Here is a 23,633-nt window from a genome sequence, read left to right on the forward strand (position 1 = left end):
TCAATAAATACTTGTTGCCTCTCACTTTTTCTTCTTTTTTTTAATTTATCTTTTTTTTTTTTTTTTCGGTGATTGCCTCTCATTTTGAAAGACGTTTTTACTTTTAGGATAGCACCCTTTGAAAGGCAAATGGCTGCCATATCACTAGGGCAATTGATTCCTATTTTTCACTGATATAAGAAAAACAATAAATTGTTATGTAAATATGGGATGTACCTGGAAACTCCCTCCCTCAGCTTTATGGAGGTATAACTGATTTTTAAAAATTGTGTATATTTAAAGATTACTACGTGATGATTTGATACACACACACACAAATACACACACACACACACACACACACACACACACACACACACACACACGAAGGTCTGACAATTAAGTTCGCGAACGCATCCTAGAAAAAGTGCTACATACCTCATTGCTGAATATCACTACAGCCACCTTCAAAGTACTCCCCTTGGGAAGCTATGTACTGATGCCATTGCCTAGTCCTTCAAAGCAATTTTGGAACTCTTTTTCTGGAATGGTCATCATTACCCTTGATGTCCTGAATGTCATCAAAATGTCTTCCTTTCAATATTTCCTTTATCTTCGGGTAAAGAAAGAAGTCATTGGGGGCCAGATCAGGTGAGTAGGGAGGGTATTCCAATATAGTGATTTGTTTACTGGCTAAAACTCCCTCACAGACAGTGCTGTGTGAGCTGGTGCATTGTCGTGATGCAAGAGCCATGAATTGTTTGTGAAAAGTTCAGATTGTCTAACTTTTTCATGCAGCCTTTTCAGCACTTCCAAATAGTAAACTTGGTTAACTATTTGTCCATTTGCTACAAATTCATAATGAATAATTCTTCTGATATCAAAAAAGTTTAGCTACAAAGTTCACGAACTTAATTGTCAGACCTTTTTGTATATATATATATATATATATATATATATATATATATTTTTTTTTTTTTTTTTTTAAGAAAATGAACAACACAATCACTTTCATATGCTAGGAAAATGTTAGACTCTTTTGAATCTTGGTTTTCGTGTGTGTGTGTGTGTGTGTGTGTGTGTGTGTGTGTTCATCTTTTTTTTCCACAACTGGGGATCTTTTTAGGAAGAATTCAAGGACTGGTAAAGAAGGACACAGGCCACAGTCGGCCTTTCTTACAATTTTGTCTTCATTGAGACATCTTCTAGCATTGCATCTGCCTCATCTCCTGCACATAACTAGAAGTAAAGTGAGAGGGTTCCCAGAATCTGTCCTGGAGTTTAAATCAGGCTCCTCGGACAGACCACTGGATGTACTGTGGTTCTGAATCATAAAGGTGTGTCCCATGTGAGATCTGCCTGTGGACGTCTTCAGTCATGGGCATTAGCATCATTTCCTTCCATTGTCACCCACAGACCATTTCCAGCTCTTTGTTCCCCAAGTCAAGCCGACTTGTGCCTGCTTACTTGGAAATATCTTCAGAAATCCACACATATTCCATTCAGGAAAATTTACCTGAGGCAACCCCAGGGGCTGTGAGCTGAGAACGTGAAAAAAGTGGATGTAGAACTTGTGTCATGGGTACTTTCGCCTAGGTCATAACAATCCCAACTGTAGTGTATTTATCAGATCTGCTTGATTACTTACCATATTATATTCACACAACACTTTAAAATTGACCGACTTCCAATGGCTAAAACAAATGGCTCATGAATTTGTTGAAATAATTACCCCATTATCATGTTCTTCCCCACACCTCTTTACCCTAGAGGCTTTGTCAGCCTCTTTTATGCACTCAAAAGTCTCTAAACCACCCGATGGTAGACATAAATTACCCAAGGTATTCCTGTACCAGAAGCTATTGTCTGCGCACAGTTAGAACATTTGTTGCTGGCATCTGAGACAGAATCCTTTTGTAAATGGAGGCAATGCCTAGAGCCACCTTAATTGTAAGTTTCCCATTTCACCTTGGGTCATGAATTCAGGATCTTGCAGACTTTCTATACAGATGTCTCCTCATTGAACAGATACTGATACTTGCAGAATAAAGCAAAAAATGGCACCTCTGGCAGATCACTCCTAGAGGAGTAAGTGTGTTCCCGCTTCTCTGATTGATGCAGTCTATTCCGGAAGAGGTCACCTTTCTGGATACACGGGCCACTTTGGGAGTCACTTGGGAACACATGAATGACCAGGATGTTCATATTTTTATGGATGGTATGCCACAACCACACCTGATGGAGTTGACTGCAAAGATGCTGTGTTCTGTCACGAAATCCATCAGGCCATCCCTGATCAAATGTTAGACCCGAGCATCAGATCCATTAGCAAAATTCCAGGCAATCATACTAGCATTAGAAAATTCCCTGCAAAAGAATCAAGCTCAAGTGCACACTGTTACAGTTCCTTTGACTGGGACCCAGACCTAGCTATCTCATTTCACCAATAGCAACAATTCTTTATCCAAGGTCGCCCCCTTTGGCGTAAAGAACTCTGGGAATATCTTGACTCACAATACTCAAGTTAAAATCAAGGTCACTCTTTACTCTGCACATTGAAAACCTCAATCTGCAGAGGCTCATTTCTTTGCTTAGGGCAATAAATTGTCTTGAATTTCTGAGACACATACCGATACTTCAGACCTGAGGCTGTTAACCATGTTTCCGTTGTTCCATGTAAGATATAACAATTCAGAAGCCTTTAACCTTACGGTCTAGGCAAAATTCAAGGGACTTCTCTCCCAACACACTCCCAACACTATGTGGTTCCCTTCCATGCATGTAAAACACTAAAACTGGTGTAATAATGAATGGGGAAAAGAAAAAGGAGCACACGCTAGAGAGGGACTAATTAATTTATTTAGCTATAGCCAATCAATTTTTTTAGCAATATACAATAGCAAAAGACAAAGGCACTTAAAAGAATGTGTTAATGACAGAAAATAAAGGTGGTTAAGAGTAAACTGTATACATTGATAGCAATGTCATGTCAAAAGGAGTATACATACATATAAGTTTAAGAGATCCCAACATATGTTTACTATTGATCAAAAATCTCTTGGCTAAATACACAAATAACATCAATAAGGAGTATCTAAAAGCAGTAATAAATTTTATAGGATAGTAACTATTACAGTAGATGCCAAAAGCTCACCAAACTGTGGGGAAACAACAGTGAAAAGGTCAGGAATCAAAACCTTGCCAGGTCCACGGCTGGAAGTCAGGGCGTCTCCTGATGTTGTAAGCTCCATGTTGTACACAAGTTTTCAAAATATTAGAATGATATTCTATTTCATTTAGAATTTATAAATAATATTTATTTATAAATATTTATAATATTTATAATATTTAGAATGATGACAAAATGATGAAAATTACACTGCCAACTGAGGTCTGTCATATATTTTTTCAGATGTACCTTAGAGCCAAGCTCCTCGTTCCAGTTCCGGAGGTTTCAACAGTTACTGTGATAAAAATATTGCTTATCCAGCTGAAGGGCTAGTTCCATTCGAACAAACAATACTTACTGTTCTCGCCTGGGACCATTGGCCCAAGGCCTTCTAAAGCCTGGCAAAGTGCCTGTCACGTCATTCTGATATAACTTAGTTACTTCATCTCATCTGTTGATGTGGGTGAAACAGACAAAAAGACTCTTCATCACCTCATATCTCCCCTGCTGGAAATGAGACGAGGGAGAATTTTCTTAACCCTAAGTAACCATCACTCACATGCAGTCTCTCATGTGAGGGACAAGGGAACAAAAAAGTTAACAGACAAAAGCTAACATCATCCAATAAAGGCAAATTTTCCTAACATCTTTCCCACAACTGGCAAAATTTCTCTGTGGTCCTGTGTCGCGTCCCGCGCAACAAGGGCAGTGAGGGTGCGAGAAGGGGTGGTTTGGGTTAAGTTTTTAAGCAAGAAACAAACAGAGACTTAATGCAGTTAAATCTCTCCCAAGGCCAGGGGTCTCTCAGTCTCAGAGGACTGGAGCCCAGAATAAAGCTGGCTGGAGGTTTCTATTGATAGGTCTACAACTACAAGAAAGCAGCATTGTTTCTTACACGGTCTATGAGGCTCAGACCTCATAACAAAAAATGTTTATTCCAATCACCCTTTGTCTTTAAACAGCGGAAGCACAAGTTCCCAGGATGTTTTTACTTAAAGCATGTACCTTTTCAGGATCATGTCTTTCACATTGTAACAACTCCCTTGAGAGAAGTGGAAACAGGTGCAAGGGGAAAGCCAGAGCCGGCAATAGACTTTCCCAAGCAGGGAGAAGGGGAGGCAAGGCCCCTTCCCACTGTCCAAGGCAGCTCGTTTGGGGTCCCCACTTGGTTCCGCCTGGCTTGGGTTGTATCTCCCGTGAGATATCTTACCCGTCTTTGGCTGAAAACCATCTTTTGGGGACCAGACAGAGAGACATAAGTTGTAAACACAAGGATGGAACAGAGTCCCAGAAAGGCACAATCTCACAAACTCTTCTTTCCTTAAGGAAAGATATGCAGGGACAGTTGGCTAGGCTGTTGTGTGACTACAGTCCTGTTACAGCAGAGGAGGCCATTTTGGCAGCCAGAGCAGGATGGCAGCAGAAAGCACCCCCAGGAGGAAGCTGATATTCTTTTCATTGATTTCAGTGCTGGCACATGAGTGTGTTTAGTTTGTGAAAGTTCATGGCAATGTGTCTGACTTGTACTTTTCTCTATGTAAGTTATATTTCAATAGTAATTTAGAAAAAAAAGCCTGAGGTAGAAATATATACCATGATCTCGCATGCATCCGTCAGCAAACAATATTGTTAAGCATAAAGGAAGAGTAGAATCATGTCTATGATAATAATCACATATTTGTTAAAAATTTGCAATTACATACGTTAAAATTAAGAATAATAGAAAAGTTTTAGGTGTCTACACACCAAAATATATATTAAAGTTTGGAAAGGAATATATGAAATAGGAGGATTGAAACACAAATGTTACATTTGATTATACATACTTGTCTTTCTGGAACACTTCATCGACTGTATTTACATGAAATTACATGGCCAAATATACTTTTAAAAAATGTGTGCACTGTTTTAAAAAATGTATATTTCAAGTGATTCACTTCTGTCAATAGCTTATAGCATTTTTAAAGCTGATTTTCAACATTTTTACTCCTTAGGGTGCCATTCTGAGTGACTTTTTAAATATTGTATAAACATTTCATTTTAAAAGTAATTATGTGAATTTTTAAAACAATACATATAAAGACTTATTAACAAATATTTTAATAGAAACTGTCATTTGATCTTTACAAACCCCCCTGAGTTCCATGATATGAGCAACCCTAGTCTGTGGATCACAGAACAATTCAGAATGATTATGCCATTTCCTCTAATACATCAATCACCTCTCCCACACTCTCTACTGTGTTTCCCTGAAAATAAGACATAGCCAGACAATCAGCTCTAATGGGTCTTTTGGAGCAAAAATTAATATAAGACACGGTCTTATTTTACTATAATATAATACCAGGTCTTATCTAACATAATGGAATATGAGACCGGGTCTTACATTAATTTTTGTTCCAAAAGATGCATTAGAGCTGATGGTCCGGCCAGATCTTATTTTCGGGGAAACACGATACTAATACTTACCTAAAGGGTTTGTCTACTTCAGACCCATATAATCATTCTGCACAATGCACACATTCTTCCTTAGAGGTAGCAATGAAACACTACAAATATGTTGCATCCAGAGCAACACAGGCAGTGAGGGAACGAGAAGGGGAGGCGAAGGGTTAAGAAAGACACAGAAATCAAGAAAATTATGCACTAGGAGCCAAGGGTCTCACAGTCGCAAAGGACTGAGAGCCCCGAATCGGGCCACCTTGTGGCTTTTATTGATGTACACACAAGGAAGTAGCAGTGTTTTTTCCACGGTCTGTGAGTCTCATACATCATACCAGAAAATGGATTCAAACCAAACACCGTTGCCTTCAAGCAGCCGGAATCGAAAGTCCCATGATGTCTTAACAATTATGGTATGTGCCTCCCCAGGGACAAAACCTTTATGCTGAAACGTATTGATAAGAATGGAAGGAGAACTGCTGTTATCACATCATTGAATCTCTTCCCAAGCAGGTTGTGGGAAGGAATGTAGCCACAAAGGCAGAGGCTCTCCTTAGCCGGGGGAATGTGGGGGGGCTGTGCCCACCTCTATCGACCTGAGTTCTCCAGGTGGTCCGCACGTGACTTTGCCTGGCTTAGGTCATTCCCTCTCTGGGGAATTTTACCCGTCATTGACTATCCAGCTATCTTTGGGGACCAAACAGGGAGACATAATGTGTAAGCACAAAGGTGAAGCAAAGTCCCTGAGGGGATCAGTCTCACAGACTCTTCTTTATTTAGGGATAGGCAGGAGGGGATAGACGTTAGGCTGCTGCGCGACAACACAAATATAACTATCCCCTTCTCAACTTCAGATATACTGATTACTGCTTAACACCGAAGGCAAAACTGAAACTCCTTTTCCTTATGCTCACAAGTCTGGTGAGCATATGTCAGTTTAACTACACAGCCTCACCAGGCAATCCCAAGAATTAAGGGAGTGCAAAGGCTGTGTTTTCAACCAGCAAGCAAGGAGGTGAGGAGAGACTTCCTCTCTGTTCTCAGGCAGCTAAAGGGGGAGTACAAGATGAGGCTGCCCAGAGACTCCCTCAACTTTACCTGAGACACGTGGAGTAAAGCAGGGGAATGGGATTCCTTAGATAATATCTGTGCTGGTTCTGATAATCTAAAGAACTCTGCATCATGGCTTTGAGAATCCAGGGGGCAGTGAGTGACCAGCAGCAACCGTACTAGAAGTGGAGGGCTCCAGAAGCCTACTTACCCAGGGGGTTTTCTCAGAGTGCCCTCTGCCTCCCTTTTATGTGGGAGGCAGGATAGATAGCCTAGTAAATTGACAACCCCCTTCAGGGTACAAGTGAGGTGCCTCACTGGTTACACAAGTAACAAGTGTACCTACAGCTGGAGAAAAACAAGAACCAGTTTCTTCTAGCTAGGCTGATCCCTAGGACCAGCACCTGACCTTTAGCTAATTATAATCTCATTTGCTAATTATAATCTCATTTAGCTAATTATAATCTCGTTTGTGGTTACTGGCACTCCCATCATGCATCTGACACCATGACAGTTCCAGAGGAACCAAATAAGGAATTAAAAATTGAAAAAGGAGGGTACCGCCCAGAGGGAGGATATGAATGAACGACATCAGTGGGACATCACCAATTTCCTGCCCAGGGAGGGATAAAAACTCCTGATCATGATTTCCTCTGGCACAATTCAGTTCTCTGAGTTTGCCTGCACTTTTCTCTCAAGTGTCTACTTTAATTTTAAATAAATCATTTTTACTTTCCTGCATCTATCTCACTTCTGAATTATTTTGTGCTTGGAGACAAGAACTCAGTCACCGCTGCTCCAGGTTGAGTCTTCTCTTGGACATCCCAGAGAGCCTCCTGCGACAGGAGAACGACTACTGTGCTCTGCATTCATGGTACTTACTTTCTGATCTCTGAACCTGTTCTCCAGAATTCCTCTTCCCTTCAAAAACAGCCCCAATGCCTGGGTGTACACTGCTTTACCCAGAGGTAAAACAGAGTCCGTGACTGCTGCAGACCAATACCCCAGAGGAAAAAGGGGAATCCAGAGTTAGCATCTGGCATCACCAGATTTCAAATGTGATTAAAGTCAGGCAATTCTACTTGAATTGTTCTCAACATGGATGTACACTGGAATCACCTGGAGAGTTTTAAAAACTACTAATGGCTGTGTCCAGACCCAGAAATTCTTACCTACTGATGTGGGGGCATCCTGGTGTACAGGAATTTCACAACTCCCCAGAATCTGAAGGACAGCCAAGGGTGTCCTCTAGCTGTTTTGGAGGCTGTGGTTCTCGACCTTTGTTTGCAGGAAACACACCAGGGGTGCTTTTAACAGTGAGGCCTGGGCACATTCGCACCAAGTGCATCACAATGGCTGTAGGAGGAGCCAGGACATCAGAATTTATTTTGTAAGAATGCAAAGATTTTTTTTTTTTAAAGATTTTATTGGAGAAGGGGAACAGGACTTTGTTGGGGAACAGTGTGAACTTCCAGGCCTTTTTTCCAAGTCAAGTGTGTTGTCCTTTCAGTTTTAGTTGTGGAGGGCGCAGCTCAGCTCCAGGTCCAGTTGCTGTTGCTAGTTGCAGGGGGTGCAGCCCACCATCCCTTGCAGGAGTCGAATCGGCAACCTTGTGGTTGAGAGGACGCACTACAACCAACTGAACCATTGGCAGCTCAGCGGCAGCTCAGCTCAAGGTGCTGTGTTCAATCTTAGTTGCAGGGGGCGCAGCCCACCATCCCTTGCGGGACTTGAAGAGTTGAACCGGCATCATTGTGGTTGAGAGCCCACTGGCCCATGTGGGAATCGAACCAGCAACCTTGGGAGTTAGGAGCATGGAGTTCTAACCGCCTGAGCCACCAGGCTGGCCCAGAACTCAAAGATTTTTGACTTTAAGATAAAATGAAGGATCTCTCATTTCAAGGTTTCTCGGGACTTGCAGCACATTATAATTACATGATAAAATTGAAATGGACAGATGATGTCTGGATCCCAGGCAAGATCAACTGTGTCTGTATATTAGGGGTAGGGGGTGGGGAAGGCAACAGCACTTTGCAATTTACCAAGGTGATTTAAATATGCAGCTAATAGTGTCACTGAAAGCATTAGGTTGGAGAAAGGTGCAGAAATAATGAATTAAATTACTCTGTGAATCACCTGGTGTGAATAGCTCCCTGAGATCATTGACTTCAGGGATGGAGAAGCAAGTAGAATCAAGTGGTATAAAAGACACAAAGAATTCAAAGAATGTGGAATGAAGTGATTTTTGTGTTTTTTTTAGAATACAAGACAACTTATAGAAGAGAATAAAAATCACTAAATTCTTGGATAATGGTTACCCCTACATGCATTGAGAGTGACAGGAATCAGAAACAAATGTTCAAAGGGACTCATTTATATCTGCAAGGTTTAATTTTATCTTTTATTTATTTAAGTGTATTTTTCTAGGGCCCATCAGCTCCAAGTCAAGTAGTTGTCTCAATGTAGTTGTGGAGGGTGTAGCTCACAGTGGCCCATGTGGGGATTGAACCAGCAACCTTGTTGTTAAAAGCACCCCACTCTAACCAACTGAGCTAACCAGCCGCTCTGCAATGTTTAATTTTCTAAGCATTGTAACAAGAGCAATGAGCTGAATATACTATTTATATTAAAATTTTGTTCTCAAATTTTTTAAAAAATCTATAAAAGGAGAAAGTAGAGAAAAAAACAACACCCAAGTATCCATCATCTTACCTCAAAATTTATCAACCTATAAATGATTTGGATTCCATTCCAATGAAATAAAATTAAAATAAATCCTTCCTATAACCATTTAGTCAGTTTTCAAATTTCCACAGTTGTCTCAAGTTTGTTCATTTTCCTGGTTAAACATTTCATTTGATTTAAAATCTCTGTAAAAATCCATCATTTCCAATTCATTGATTTGTATCTGAAGTCTCTTTCAATCTCTGTAGCCTATCCATGTTGTGCTGGGGTGTGTGTGTGTAAATTATTTCTAGAAGGAATGGGCTTGTATGTCTTCCACAGCTTAATACACTTTGGATTTTACTTATTGCAATTCCATGATGTTTTAGTCTTGCGTCTATTGTTCCAGGGGCTTTACACCTGAAAATAAAGCTTGATCGTGTTCATGTTGTTTCAAGGGCAGAGAGCTTGAAGTCATTATCAATTCCATGCCAATACATTTCATCCTCCTTTCAGAATGTTACTGTGTTCCCCTGTCACAGTCAACTACGCATGCTGCCACCCCCTAATCTGCCTCCTTGAGACAAGAAAAAATGAAACACAACAAACCAAAGTGGACTGAGCTGAGCTGTGGGGACAAAGCCCCAAAAACAGTTTCCAGGCTCTCGGCCTCACAATAGAAAGGTGCTGGCTCGGGTAGTAAATGGCCATCAACTGTGATCAGATGGCCAGCAGCTGTGGCTAGTTGGCTGTCAGCTGTAACCCGTAGGCCATTGGCCACTAATATAACGGTTGTGGCTACACTAGCAGAAGGAATGGGGGCTAGCAAGAAGATGGTGGCTGACAAGCGCGGACTGCTGTTAGGCACATTATGTAGATCCTGCTTCCTGTGTCTCTAGCCCAGCCGCCAGCGAGAATATATTGGTTTGACTACCCTATCTATGGCTCCGTGGGTGTTCCTTTTTAGCCTTACTGTGTCCTTCATTCTTATGTGGGGAGCAAGACAGGAGACCCCGCAGGTGACCCCGCACGACAAATGGCACAGCGAGCAGGGTCCCCTGTGTGACATGAGCTCAGGGTGTAACAGGGAGAGGCAGCAAGAGCTGAACTGAAACAGTGAAAATCAGAGAAACTGAGGCCGGCCAGAGAGATCCAAAACAACCAACTGAGTTGAAGTGGAAGGGAGAAGCAGAGGGAACTAAGATCAGGGAGGAGGAAAGACAAGGAACGGTAGAAGAAGACCAGCCTACTCAAGAAGCTTCAGAAGTGGCAGATAGCACACTGCATTCTGGCTTCTAGTATACGCAGTGGACCTTCCTACCCTTTTTCCTTGTGAAGATTTCTCCTCACCCGTCACTATTCCAGGTTTATGAGTCTGGCAGCTATGTCCCCTGTTTTCCATCCCTTGCTCCACCAATAACATATGTCTTTAAATCTTTCAGCAAAAAATGACACCACTTGGAAAAACACTCCAGCACAAGTAGGAGAAATAAAGGTCAGCTTGTGTTCTGGTGCCTCAGGGAACCAACAGACGGGTCACTGCCATCCAGTCACACAATCGCCCTATATTATGGACAAGGTCATGTTATCCTCTGGCTCCAGGGAGCCACATAAGGAATCTGGGCTCCGGTCCTCACAACCACTGCTGTGCTGGGGGATGGCAGCTGGTAGGCATTAATCCAAAACGCCACATGGCTTTCCTACCCCAAGTCAGCCACCGTTTTTTTCTTAACAGTCACTGCCCTGGATGCCCTACGTTTTTCTTACGTATGAACATTTTTCATACATTCTGTTCCACAGTTCTGAAGCAGGTGTTCTGTTCGTTTTGTCAAGCTTCATGGTTGCTTCAGTGGAGAGAATGATTCTTTGAGCTACCTACTCTGCTGCTGTTGGTAACATGACCAGGAAAATATTTTGATGTATTCCGTTTTCTTTATTCTCCCCCAGGATTTTTCGTTTGGTTGGTTGGTGTTCAAAAATTCTTATTTCACTTTGTAAAATTTTTCCTTTGTAGGAATATAAAAAATAACACCACAGTTTAAAATTTTATATTATTTTACCTTCATTAATTACATCAGGTACTTTTGAGGAAAACAACCCCTGCGATGGTGCTACCACTCATATCTGACTGGACATGAAGGCTGTCTGTATGCTTTGTACAGATGATGCTGATGGAACCCCTTCAGGTCTCACCAGACACAAGACAGTCACATCCAAGATGGATTGCCAGCATCCCCCCAGGTGAATGGGAAGAGGTAGTGGGCTGAAAAATGCCCATCAAAAATTTGTGTCCACCCAGAACCTCAGAATTTGACTTCATTTGGAAATTGGGTCTTTGCAGATATCATTAGTTAAAGATCTGAAGATGAACTCATCCTGGATTTAGGATGTGCGCTAAATTCAATGACTGGTGTCCTTATAAGAAGAGGAGAGGACGCAGAGACGTGGAGGGAAGAAGACCATGTGAAAGATGGAAGCAGAGATTGGAGTTACACAGCCACAAACTGAGGAATGGGGGGACCGCCAGGAAGAGGCCACGATGTCCTGCTGTTGATAAACTGAGTCAATGTAGGAGTCTCCATTAGTTCTCACTCAAACCATCAAAGCCTTATAGTATCTTGTCTTAAAATTTCCACTTGTCATATGACTTATATGGGTGTCCTGAAGACCACTGACCATGCCAGACGCCATCATTTACATTTCTCAGGTCCCCAATTATCACACCTGAACACTTACAATTTTTAATGTAACTCACTGAAATCATGGTCTACATCTGGGAATTAGTCAGAAGCTATTTAAATGTATGAGACAGAAAATCCAATTAAAATTAACATAAGATAAAATAATGTAACAGACTATAGGAAGAGGGAAGAAAAGATTACTGAGAGAAGAAGTCCGCTCATGTTAACAGGATTTGAGCTGTAGATGTGTCCAGGCACAGACATATGCAGTATTCAAATGAGGGGGCAGGTCTTGTCGGGACCATCCCCACACCCACCCACTATGCTCTCCTTCCAGGTGGGTCAAACCCTGTCAGCTGCTCCAACACTGTGACTATACACAGCCCTATTCCCCAGATAAAGCCCCAGGTCTCACAAGTAAGAGCCCTGTGTATACCCAGCTCCACCTCCTGTTCCGTAAAGGGGCCTGTGCCTGGATCCTGTGGGACCAGAGAGGGCCATGTGACACTCCCTGTCCCAGGACTGGGGTGTGGGGTTATGCAGATTAGCTGACATTGAAGAGTTAGAACCCCCTAGTCCTGGGGTGGAGTCAGCCCCACATCAAAGTCGTGGGCTCTGGGAGGGAGCCATCTCGTTAAGTCCAGAGACCTTTATCAGGAGGTACAGGTCATAGCTGTACACCTCAGAGAACTCTACACTTGTGTTTCTCAGTTTGACCCTCTGAAATCAGCCTTCCTTCCTCCTCTGCTAGACCTGCTCCATCAAAAATTCAAAGAAGTCCAGAAAATGCCCTATCATTCCAAACTCACACCACTCCTTTTCCATCTTGTCCTAGTGAAATAGTCCCTTACTCATGTCTGTGACTTGACACTTTTTTCCACCAAATATTGTTCATTACATGTTGACTGAATAATTACGAGGTGCCAACGCTGTAAGCAGGTGGGCAAGTTCCCTCCACTGGGGATTATCAGCGATAAGCCTGCTGCCAAGGTTCTCTCCGTGTAAAATGTTCCTAAACAACATTTCCTTGTTAGGATTCTAAGGTTAACCCCATTAAAGACTCACCCAGGTAAATTTTAGGTCACAGATAAGGATGTAACAGGTGGCATAAGTGCTAATGAAATTATAAGAAAATGTCTCGTTTGAGTTAGCATTTGGCCCAAAAAATAATAATAAAATAAAATTTATGTTAGAATGAAATGTAAAAGCAAGCTCAATGAAATTGGAATTTATGGAATCAAATTAATGTACCATTAAAAAAATAATTACCTAGAGTGTCATCTTTTCCTTGGGTGTAAATACTATAAGAAACTATTATGGCTAAACACACTAAACCATTCCTCAGGCTGAATTACCTTTGTAGAATTTACTATAACAGTGAATAAAAATCCCAGTAAAGAGAAAGGTGTACAAAGACAAGATCTCCTTTCTTGTCACATGAAACCCAATCTCTCACCCACAAAATCATCTACTCTTCATATTTTTGTCTCTCAAAAGAATTTAATAAAGTACAATTTTACTATAACACAGCATCACAGTCCAGAGCAAGAAACTGACGTTAAAGGAGGCAGGTAAAACTGAGCGCGCTCTCACGGTGAACCACTTCCCGAGGGCCACACCACTCAGCTTCTCCAGCACCATCTTCTGCTATTTTTCATCCAGTTTTCACAACATTTTGGCTCTCTGCTTCCTTGGCCAGCCTGTCTGCCCTCAAGGCCACGGCCAGTCTCTCTCTTGCTTTTTTCACTTTCCGGGTCTGTCTCCGGATGTCTCCAGGTGTTACCGGTTGTTTGTGGAGAAGCTGTGGGAGACAGAGACCCGCTCCTGGGATCATGTCTGCCCAGTCTGATGACTGCGCAGCGTTGGGCTCAAGGCTGGTGTGCAGAGACCCAGCACCGGCACTGCCCGGTGCAATTACTTTTTCGGTGTTTGTGATTTGCAATGAACTCATAAGTCCTTCACTGCTGGGGGCCTGGAGTCCCTGCAATCTCCTGTATGCACAGACTTGCTGGGGTTTCTCCAGGGTCTCCTCCCGGCGCCTGCGCCAGACCTCCTGGCCAGGATGGGAAGTTATCCTTGTGACCGGCCTGTGGAAAATGCAGCTGGTCATCCTCATAGGAAGTGCAGACTTTTCACCATGTCTCCGCTTGGTCTTCGATAAATAAACTTGTCTTTCCTTCTCTAAAGTCTGCGGCATCATATTTCTTTTGAGCTTCTCCTTTGAAAACAAAAGGAAATGTGAACTTGGCATAATGGGAGATGAAGCCTTTCAGTTCATTTGGATCTTCCACTCTCCTCTGTCCCCAGAGAAATGTGTCTCGGAGGGCGCTGCGCATCAGTCATCTGGAGGGTTGTTAAAACTCAGTTCTCTGAACCTCAACCCAAGTAGCGCTGGGGTGGGGCCAAGAATTTGCATTTCTAAGTGTTCCCAGATGAGCTGTTAGCACAGGCACCACACATTGAGAACCCGATCCTGGGACACCAAGCACAGGAGTCAAGGACAGAAAGCTCAAGGTCACTACCAGTGTGAGTTCCAGACCGTTTCCCTCCACCATCCTCCTCTGAGGATGCTTCCTTCTTCCCATCTTTGTCAACATCACCTACCACATGCTGGTTCCCCTAACCCACCCTCCTTTGGGCACGGGGATCACAGGTTTCATTGTATCCCAAGTCTTCAGGTGTTGCTTCACCTCTTTTTTACTATGCTGCAGGACACACCTAGTTTCCATAGTCCTTTAGTGCCTCATCTCCAGCGAAGTCAGGTACCTTTCACCCCTAGATACCCACTTCCACTTGCACACCCAAGTCCCATCTTTATTCAGATATTTTCTGGTTCATAAATAAATAATTCCATATCCCCATCACAGCTTCTTTTTTACACAAATATCTCCATGGTAAATAACTGTTTTTACTCCCCTCTTTTCCTTCTCTCCTCCTACTCCTCCCTATTAATCTTGTCTCCTCTGTTTGATTTAACACAACAATTGATGCTTCTTAGAAGTCAATCCTGCTCTCACATTTGTTCTACATCTACACCCTTTCTAGGCAACTCCATCCATTTCCCTGGCTTCAAATACCATTTTAATAAACTAGGATCAGCGCAATGTGACTTCAACCCTGAGACCTATATATCCATCCATCTGTCCACTCAACACATCAGTGATCATATTCATGACTCAACTCACAGGGACCAGGTGCCATGTTGAACCAACCAGTTTCCCAAATAATTCATCACTAACTCAATGTCTCCTAAAGTCAATTGTTAGTGCTAACACCCTATCACCGCACACTCATATCAATGATCCATCTACCCACCCTCCCGAATCCATGTAAAGATCCTGAAATTTTTGAATTCTTGGGTATATTTCAGATTTCCTACAAAATACCATTTCCACAGAGTGACCTTTCCTGATCCAGAAATCAAAATTAATATTACGTTTTCTTTGTGTTTATTTTTCCATTTGTATTTGTATGTGTATTATTATCTATTTCTTTTACATTGTCTTTCTCACTAAATTGGATACTCCATGTCTAATGTGGATTTTAATGTTTAATATTGCCACATTCTCTTATTGCTCTGCCCTCAGATAGTTCTCAGGTTTATTTATTGAAAGAAACTATTTGAATTCCAAAAAACACTTTTAAACATTTCAAACAAATTCACTCAACTACAATTATACAATGACATAATCTCTTGAGTGTTATCACTGCCTAAGACTTCAAATCCTTTCACTCTGTAATCCGTTATACAACTAGTCATAATGATCTATTAAAAATGTAAATCTAATCAGTGCACCTTTCCTTTTAAATCTCTCGTGTCTTCAGAAGATATTCTTTTAAAGGGAAACCAAGATCTCACTTTATTCTTGTTATGCTGCCATAATTATTACTCCTACCCCTATTATATGCCAAGTTGTATGTAAAACCTGTGATTCCAAATCTAACTTAAAGCCAGTGCCCCTGTTTATTTTAATCTGGGTGAGAGGTAAGAGTTAATAGACCAATGAGTGTCCAATGTAGTGTTAGGTGTAAGTGATGTGAGAAACCGTAAGGCCAACACAGAGACAGAGAAAGAGGGAGGGGTGGAGAAAGAGAGGTTAGGAGGGATAAAGAGAAAGAAAACAACTACAATCATTGATGATGAAGAGATTAGGGGAGGACTAACTAATGACATATTTGATTACAGAACTGAATTTTACAAAAGCACATTGTGGGTAAAAAATTTTCCAGAGAACAATTTAAACAGTGCAGAGCCAAATACTATTTCCACTTTTTAGTGATAGTATTGGTTAAAAAAAAAAAGAAAAAAAGAAAGAATAAAACAAAAACATCTGACCTATTATCCCAAGAAACCTTCATATACAACGAAAGTACAATATCCTGAACATTATTTAATAAGCATTAACATCTTATTGAAATAAGATACCTTCTTGTTTTAAGAGCTATTGTCTGCTAATTTAAAGAGGTAAGACAGAAGACAAAAGTATAAAAAGGGACACTTTTGCAGTCAATATGGATTCCGTACTCACCAGGAAAGGCTGGTTTGTAATCCAGGTGGATGCATGTTCCCCCATGGCTGCAGCGTTCGTTGTCCAGCTGACCCACTCCTGAGATGCAGACAGCCTGTGGTTCCTGGAAAATGCAGTGACTTCCTCCTCTGAGTCCCCTTTTATAGTGGAAGGGAGTGGATAATTCAATCAGCAGATAGTCCAGAGGAGACATCCTGTCTCATGTCAATGGAATTTGACAGATTCCTAAATCTTTATACAGAAACACAAAAATACGAAGCTATTGACACTGTCTGACACTGTTGCAGATTAAAAAAAAAAATTAATACATTTGTGGGTAGGGGTGATATTTGCAGTTTCTGTCAACATTTTAATGTTGTTGTTTTTTCTCCCACTATGGCTACATTCTATAAAAATGGGAATGGAAGTTTCTATGCACAAAAAAGTCCACACAATTTATATTTTAATAGGAAAAAATTAGACTGTTTAAACATTTGTCAATAAAATAATGTCCAAAATATTTATTAACAATTCTATAGAATATATCACTCAGCCATTAAAAAAATTAATATTTTTTACATTTGCTTTTCATCTAATTAGCAGTAAATTTGAGATTATTTCAACCATTTTACTCTTTCCTTTCCCTTTGACCTAGCTAGTATTAATGACTTTGATGTTTCATTATTCCATTGTTCCCTCTATAAACTTGCTAGTTGCAATCATGTACAAATCTTTGCAAAACTATATTAATGATTACATCATGAGTCCTTTACTTAATTCAATCTAATAAAAATACTTCTATCACTTCCCCCAAATGCTAATATCTTAGAACACTTTCAATTTTATTTTTAACCTTCCTGACTTTTGCATGATTGTTGTTACACATTCTATTTTATTTATATATTTATTTTTTCAATTACAGCTGTGCTGCCCTGTGTTGTATTGTGGACATACCGAGCCTGGGATCTATATACAAAGGACTCCTAGAAGGCAGTTTTAATCATTCCTTGTCCTCTGGGAGCAGGAGTATGGGAATGGGGCCCTCCTTAAAGTGGTCCTGGGTAGATGTCTTGGCTGGAACCTCTCTGTGTCTTTAGCATGAAGATGTGACTAGGCTGAGTTCTTCCCCACAGCAGGATGGGCCTACGGGAGAAGGAGGATGATTGTACCCCGTGAATGAGGTGAGCCCATCAGATGCCCACTCCTTAAAGAGCAGATATTTCAGAGAGAAAGAGAAGAGACAGGGAAGCAGCCCAGACCTGGTGGGCTGAGTCCACTCTCCTGATATCAGAGGGCTCCTCGGGTTCCTTCAGTGCCCCTGCTGCTGCTGCCCCTGCCTCTACTGCAGCCCAGATCCTGACCTTCCGGGGCTGTTGGGGACAACATCCATGGCTTCACTGGGGCACAGAGAAGGGGTTAGTTCAAAGAGGACTTAAGCCCAGGGTCCTTAAATCCTACACAGCAGCCGTTTCCATGGGGGAGGACTGTAACCCAGATGGCGCTGATTTGGGGCCCTCTGGAGGAAGAAATGATAAATATCAGGGTAGGGGGGACACCCATTCCCCCAAAGTTTACCCAGTGAACTAAAATACAAATCAGGGATGGACACAAGAGAAAGAACATAAGAAAAAAGGTATTGAAAAAGTTCCACAATTTGACCCAATGGGAAATAAAATATATACTAAAAGTATTTATATGACAAAAAATATAAAAGGGTGCTCTTTGGCTTTTCAGCCTCTGAAATATAAGTTTTGAATTAATGTTGCCAACTCCGAAACTTAGTAATTTACAAACTTTTGAGTAATTATTCAATTACAGTTAAATTACAGTTAAATTTAAATTACTAGGTTAATACCTAGTTATACCTCGGATCTCAGTAAATTTAAGCAAGGTACCCAATGATCTTAGGGGACTTACAGAATATAATTTAGAGGACAAATTTTATACTTCACTTTAACCATCAGAAACCTTTGCCTTTCCTCACGGTCATAGCACCCATTGTCCTAAAATACCCCATAGCGAACAGCACAGTTCTGAACCCATAATTCATGAATATAAATTAAGTCTTTACCACTTCCTAATCGGCTTTATGAAATGTGATTCCATGGTCCCTACCTCTTATTTAAATTATAACTAATATAGCCCAGTAACAGGGCCTTCAAGGATTGAAAACTATTATAAGAAACCTTTTAGGAAGAAGTGATTATTCCCATTGCTTCTCCTTTAAACATCTGAATGTGGCCTGTTCTTAAACCTGGAAAGAATAAGTGACACCTCACACTGGATTACTATAACCTTGAGGCTGTGGTCATACTAAACATATTCCTACACCCATCCCCAACATTATGGAACTTACTGCCTCCATCCACTCAGCAACGGGTATGCATTCTGCTCTCATAGATTTAGGTAAGTCTGGTCTGCTCAGTGCCTATGTCAACAGCCTCTCAGCTACAGTTGGCCTTCACCTCTGAAGGGACATGACACACCTTTACCTGGTTCCCCTCAGGGAACCTCAGCACCATTACCACCGCCCACAGTCTCTGCAGGCAGGGGCTGAGCTGCATTTACCTTACTCCAGGAGAACAGGTATGACATGACATTTATGATGTTCTTCATGTGGACATTTGTTTGACATTCAGGACATACATATATTGGAAAAAGGAGCTTGCAGAAGTGGATGCCTCAGATATATTATGAGGCCCTAAGATCTTGGATACATTTTTAAAAATTATTTAATAAACTGAAAGCCACTTCCTTCCTGAAACCATGAAGAAATAGCTAGAAATACCTCTCAGCACCCACAACATTGTCTAAATTCTTTTGTGTTTGGGAGGCAACATAGTCCTGCTTCACAAATTTTACTTGATTCCATTTATGCTGCTACTTGCACACTGCCCTACCTTGAATATTCACTCCTACCATAGAAGGTCCTAGACTTTTTAATTGCCATACTACAGGCACACCTGGTAGTGTCCTCAGAGACTCCTTCACTATAGAGGCTTCACTGACCACCTCCCAGAGATACCCACGATGACCTTACATTGTGCTTCCTTACTTGGAAACTTCTGTAAAATTCCATGTGTACCCCAGTGTGGAAAATTTCTCTGAGCAGGGAGCTGAGAGGGTGACAGCAGCAGCTGGCAGAATCTCTGTCATAAGCACACTCCATCAGCCACAGCAACCAGAGCCATCGCATATTCTTATGAGATCTTCTTGCTTACTTTCACACAGTACTTAAAAATTTACTGAGTTTGAATGGGGAAACAAATCACTCAAGAACTTGTGCAAGTAACAGTCACTCCCTTGTCGTCTCCTCCCTACACCCCTTTTTTATAGACGCTTTGGCAGCCTCCAATTACACATCCCGGTATCTTCAAACCATCCATGGTGGACTAAATTACCCAAGGCGTTCTTGTACCGGAGACTATTTTACCAAGCTGGTGCTCACACACACAATCAGAGAAGTGCTGCTGGCAACTGATAAAGTCCTTTTGGAAGTGGAGGCCCTTCCACAGCCTGAGGTGCTGACCCTCCACAGCCAACTTCCCATTTTGTCTTGGATCATGAATGCAAGACCCCTCAGGTTTAGAACCAAAAGCTCCTCATTGAAAAGGTATGGGTGCTTGCAGGGTAGAGCATAATTGTGCCCTCTGGCATGTTCAACTTGCGGGAGGGAGTGTGTTCCCCTCACATTGATGCAATCTGTTCTAGAAGAGGTCATCTCCTTTCTAGACACTTTGGCCTCTTCAGGTCACTTGGGAGCACATGAATGACCAGGGAGTTCACACACTTTGTAGACCGTGTGCCATCCCCACACCTGATGGAGTCCATGGCACAGATGCTGCATTCGGTCCCTAGATCAAGCAGGCCATCCCTGAGCAAAGACTGGACCCAAGCATCAGATTGATTAGTCATTCTCCATGTAATCATGCCAGGATCAGAGAATTCCCTGGCCAAGAATAGAATCTATGTGCACATTTTTACAGATCCTTTAGCCAGTGACAATGATCTAGCAGTGTGGTCCCACCCATAGCAACAACCTCTTATCCAAAGTTGCCCCTTTGCCTAAAAAATAACTTGCCTCACAATACCCAAGTACAAATCAAGGACAGTCCTTACTCTGCACATAATAACCTTAATCTGCAGAGGCTCATTTCATTGCTCAGGGAGATCAATTGAGTCAAATTTCTGACCACACACTCGCACCTGAGAGCTGATGATATTAGCCATGGCGCTGTGAGCCCTCACAATCCGTAATCATTTAGAGTCACTAAAGGTGAGGCAAAATTTAAGGGACATTTCCTGCCTCTGCCATGAATAACTTAGTGACAGACGAGTACACCTGATGTGAAATAACTGGTCACTAGTCATACAGTCAATGGACATGTGTTCCATAGCAAGAAACGTGTTTCTACAATAGATGGGAAACAGACATTTTAGGACTACTTATCCCCTCTGCTGGATACTTGCTATTCTCTGAATATGGCAGATACTTACTTGTATAGAGAAATTACTCATCCTGTCATAATGAACCTGCTGAAACCGTTATGCAGGACTCACCAAGACAATGTAGAAATTATTGCTATTACCAACTCAGTTTTGAAAATACAAAGCACTAGGCCCTTTAAAAGGGCATTTGATGGATGTTCTACTTCTTTTGACCCAGTCTACAGCTTTCATAAGATGTCTTAATGGATTATTCAAAACTTGTTTCCATAGATACTTCTTCCAACTGTTCAAGTCATTAGTTAGATTCAATCTCCAGTCTTTAGGGTCCATTACTTTGCTCTGATCATCAGGTTTACTGACTCCTTATAACTAGAGGCCTTTCTATACTGGACATTTCTGTCGGAATGGTCATTCTACAGTCTTTGGTATATTGGAATAGTGCGCCCAGCCACGACCCTTACATCCCAAGCCTGGGTCTCCCTTGTAACATCACCTGTAGTCTGTGTACCCTGTATGTCAATATTTCATTTTAGTCATTTTCCATCCAAATCCCTCCACCCACCCAAAACAAATGTGGTTTTTCCTACCAATTGCACTCATGCACTCATTGTCCTGGGAGTCACTAGTGCTGACCTGGGCACGTGATGTCATTCAACAAACATCATTAAGCCAATCAAGAAATGTCTAAAACACTCACATACATTTAGCACACTGCTAATGCTTCAAATGTTTTCCTTGAAGGAAAACCCTGCAGCCATGGGAGCTGATGACCACTTGGCTTTGGACTATTTATTAGCAGCCAGGGAGAGTCCTGTTCCCTTAAAGGGGCTGCTTGCTGCATGTGGGTAGGCTACACTGGCAAGGTGCCACCAGTAACACAACAAATAAAACAACAAATAAAAATAAACAGTAACATTACTAAAATATTTGAACAGAGTTCCAAAATCATACTGACACTTTCCTGAATCTCTCCCATACCATTGCATGACTAAATTTAAATACTTTTGTGAGGCTTTTTCATCTTAATTATAATACATTGCTTCTGCATCTCACATAAGTTTTTGCTTAATGTTCAAATTTAAATTCATTTATGAGACTTGGCATCATTCACTCAACAAATCTCAAGAATGAATTTAATAAAGATACTGACCTCATTTTTGGTATTTAACTCATAATCAGCTTCATATATCTGCTCACCCTGCCTGGCCCACAATGGGTAACAAAGTTACAAAGGTTGACACATGTCTCTTTTTGTGTGTCAGCAGGGAGGAGGGTCAGACCTTGAAACCTAAGCCTCTATCTCTACATGCCTGGAAGGGTGAACACATTCTCCTTTGCACAAGCCACCTGGACAAGCTTACCCTTTCCCTATTCTTCTTAGAAAGCACCTTTGATTAATCATAAACATTTGTTATTAATTTGATGAATGTGGTGACATCAATCTTGATATCAGATCCCATTTTGTTTTTGGCTGGGGTGGAGAATGTTAATCCTGCCCACAAAAGGGCTTTGACAAAACAGAAGGTAATCCATCAAAATGTCTTTTGGGTGACTAACAGGTGTTCAGGGTAGGGAATTTTTATAAGGTGAAGATAAGATTCGAATGCAGAGATCCCAGTATGATAATGTTCTTAGGTGCATTGGTCAGGAAAGAAAATCTTTGAAACCACCCACATCGTCCCTAGCAGTAGAATCAATAAGTAAAAATGGTTTAGGTCACAAGGAAAAATACAGAGCAACAGAAGTGAATGGATGGTTTCTGTTCCAATACGTAAACAGCTATAATTGATTATTATCATCTTCACAATAAGAAAAATACTGAAAACCTGAAAAACTACAACTCTTCATAGATCATGAGAGATTTGAGGTCACATGGCAAAGCAATGCCTACAGAACCAGAGATAAATACATATGGGGAAATACCGCCAACCTGGAGGAGAAACGAGGGGAGCCAGAAACCTCTAGGAACACATAAACTGTTGATGACAAATTAGCTGGAGACACCATGTGGACTAGCTTGAACGTTTAAAGTTTTAGGGGGATCCAATATTGGGGTAACCCCCCAAATTCATGAATTTTTCCTAGAGGAGAACAAGTAGGTTCTTGCTGTGAAGACTAGAAAAGACTGCCTCATGCTCCATGTAGCAAACAAGAGGAAACATTTTGACATATACTCAAAGCACTCTGTTGTCTGTAACTTAGGCCATCCCTCAAAGAAAACCATTTTGCCAAAAGCTTATCTGATTGTGGAGAGAGCAGTCAGACATCTCCCAGACTCTTCTGGCTTCCTTCTGACGAAAGAGGAGGAATCAATGCTAAGAACCTGTTCTGAAGTTGACAGTCCACAGGTTCTGTCCCGGAAAACGTGACAGGCTTCCTCATGACATAAGAACATTTTCCCACTCAAATACCTTCCCACCGTGTTTCTAGATGAGAAACACAAATATCACATCTCTAGGTGAGAAACACATGTTTCTGGGTGTTCTCCCCAAACAAGTGGAAAAAAATACAAGAACACTAGAGGATATTAAAGCCTCTGACACCTATAAAGCACACATCAATAGTAACCTAATGCCTATTCAAAATCACATATAATCTTATACTAAAGGCTTATTTAGCTCAAGTCTTACTGTGAATATTTTACAAATATGTGGAAATTAAATGAAATACTCTTGGACAACCACTGGATCG

The 23,633-nt window shown here is 41.4% G+C and overlaps 1 protein-coding gene across 1 annotated transcript; it reads right to left on the minus strand.

Moving 5' to 3' along the window:
• Nucleotides 1–13,639: 13,639 nt before the first annotated feature.
• On the minus strand, nt 13,640–14,236 carry LOC308509391 (putative methyl-CpG-binding domain protein 3-like 3; the record flags this gene model as incomplete). The annotated part of the gene is made up of 1 exon (XM_081077373.1): nt 13,640–14,236. The coding sequence occupies one exon, from the start codon at nt 14,234–14,236 to the stop codon at nt 13,640–13,642; it is 597 nt and encodes a 198-aa protein (XP_080933499.1).
• Between the last annotated feature and the right edge of the window lie 9,397 nt (nt 14,237–23,633).

The sequence above is a fragment of the Rhinolophus hipposideros genome (genome assembly GCF_964194185.1).
Source record: "Rhinolophus hipposideros genome assembly, chromosome: 16".
Taxonomy (NCBI): domain Eukaryota; kingdom Metazoa; phylum Chordata; class Mammalia; order Chiroptera; family Rhinolophidae; genus Rhinolophus; species Rhinolophus hipposideros.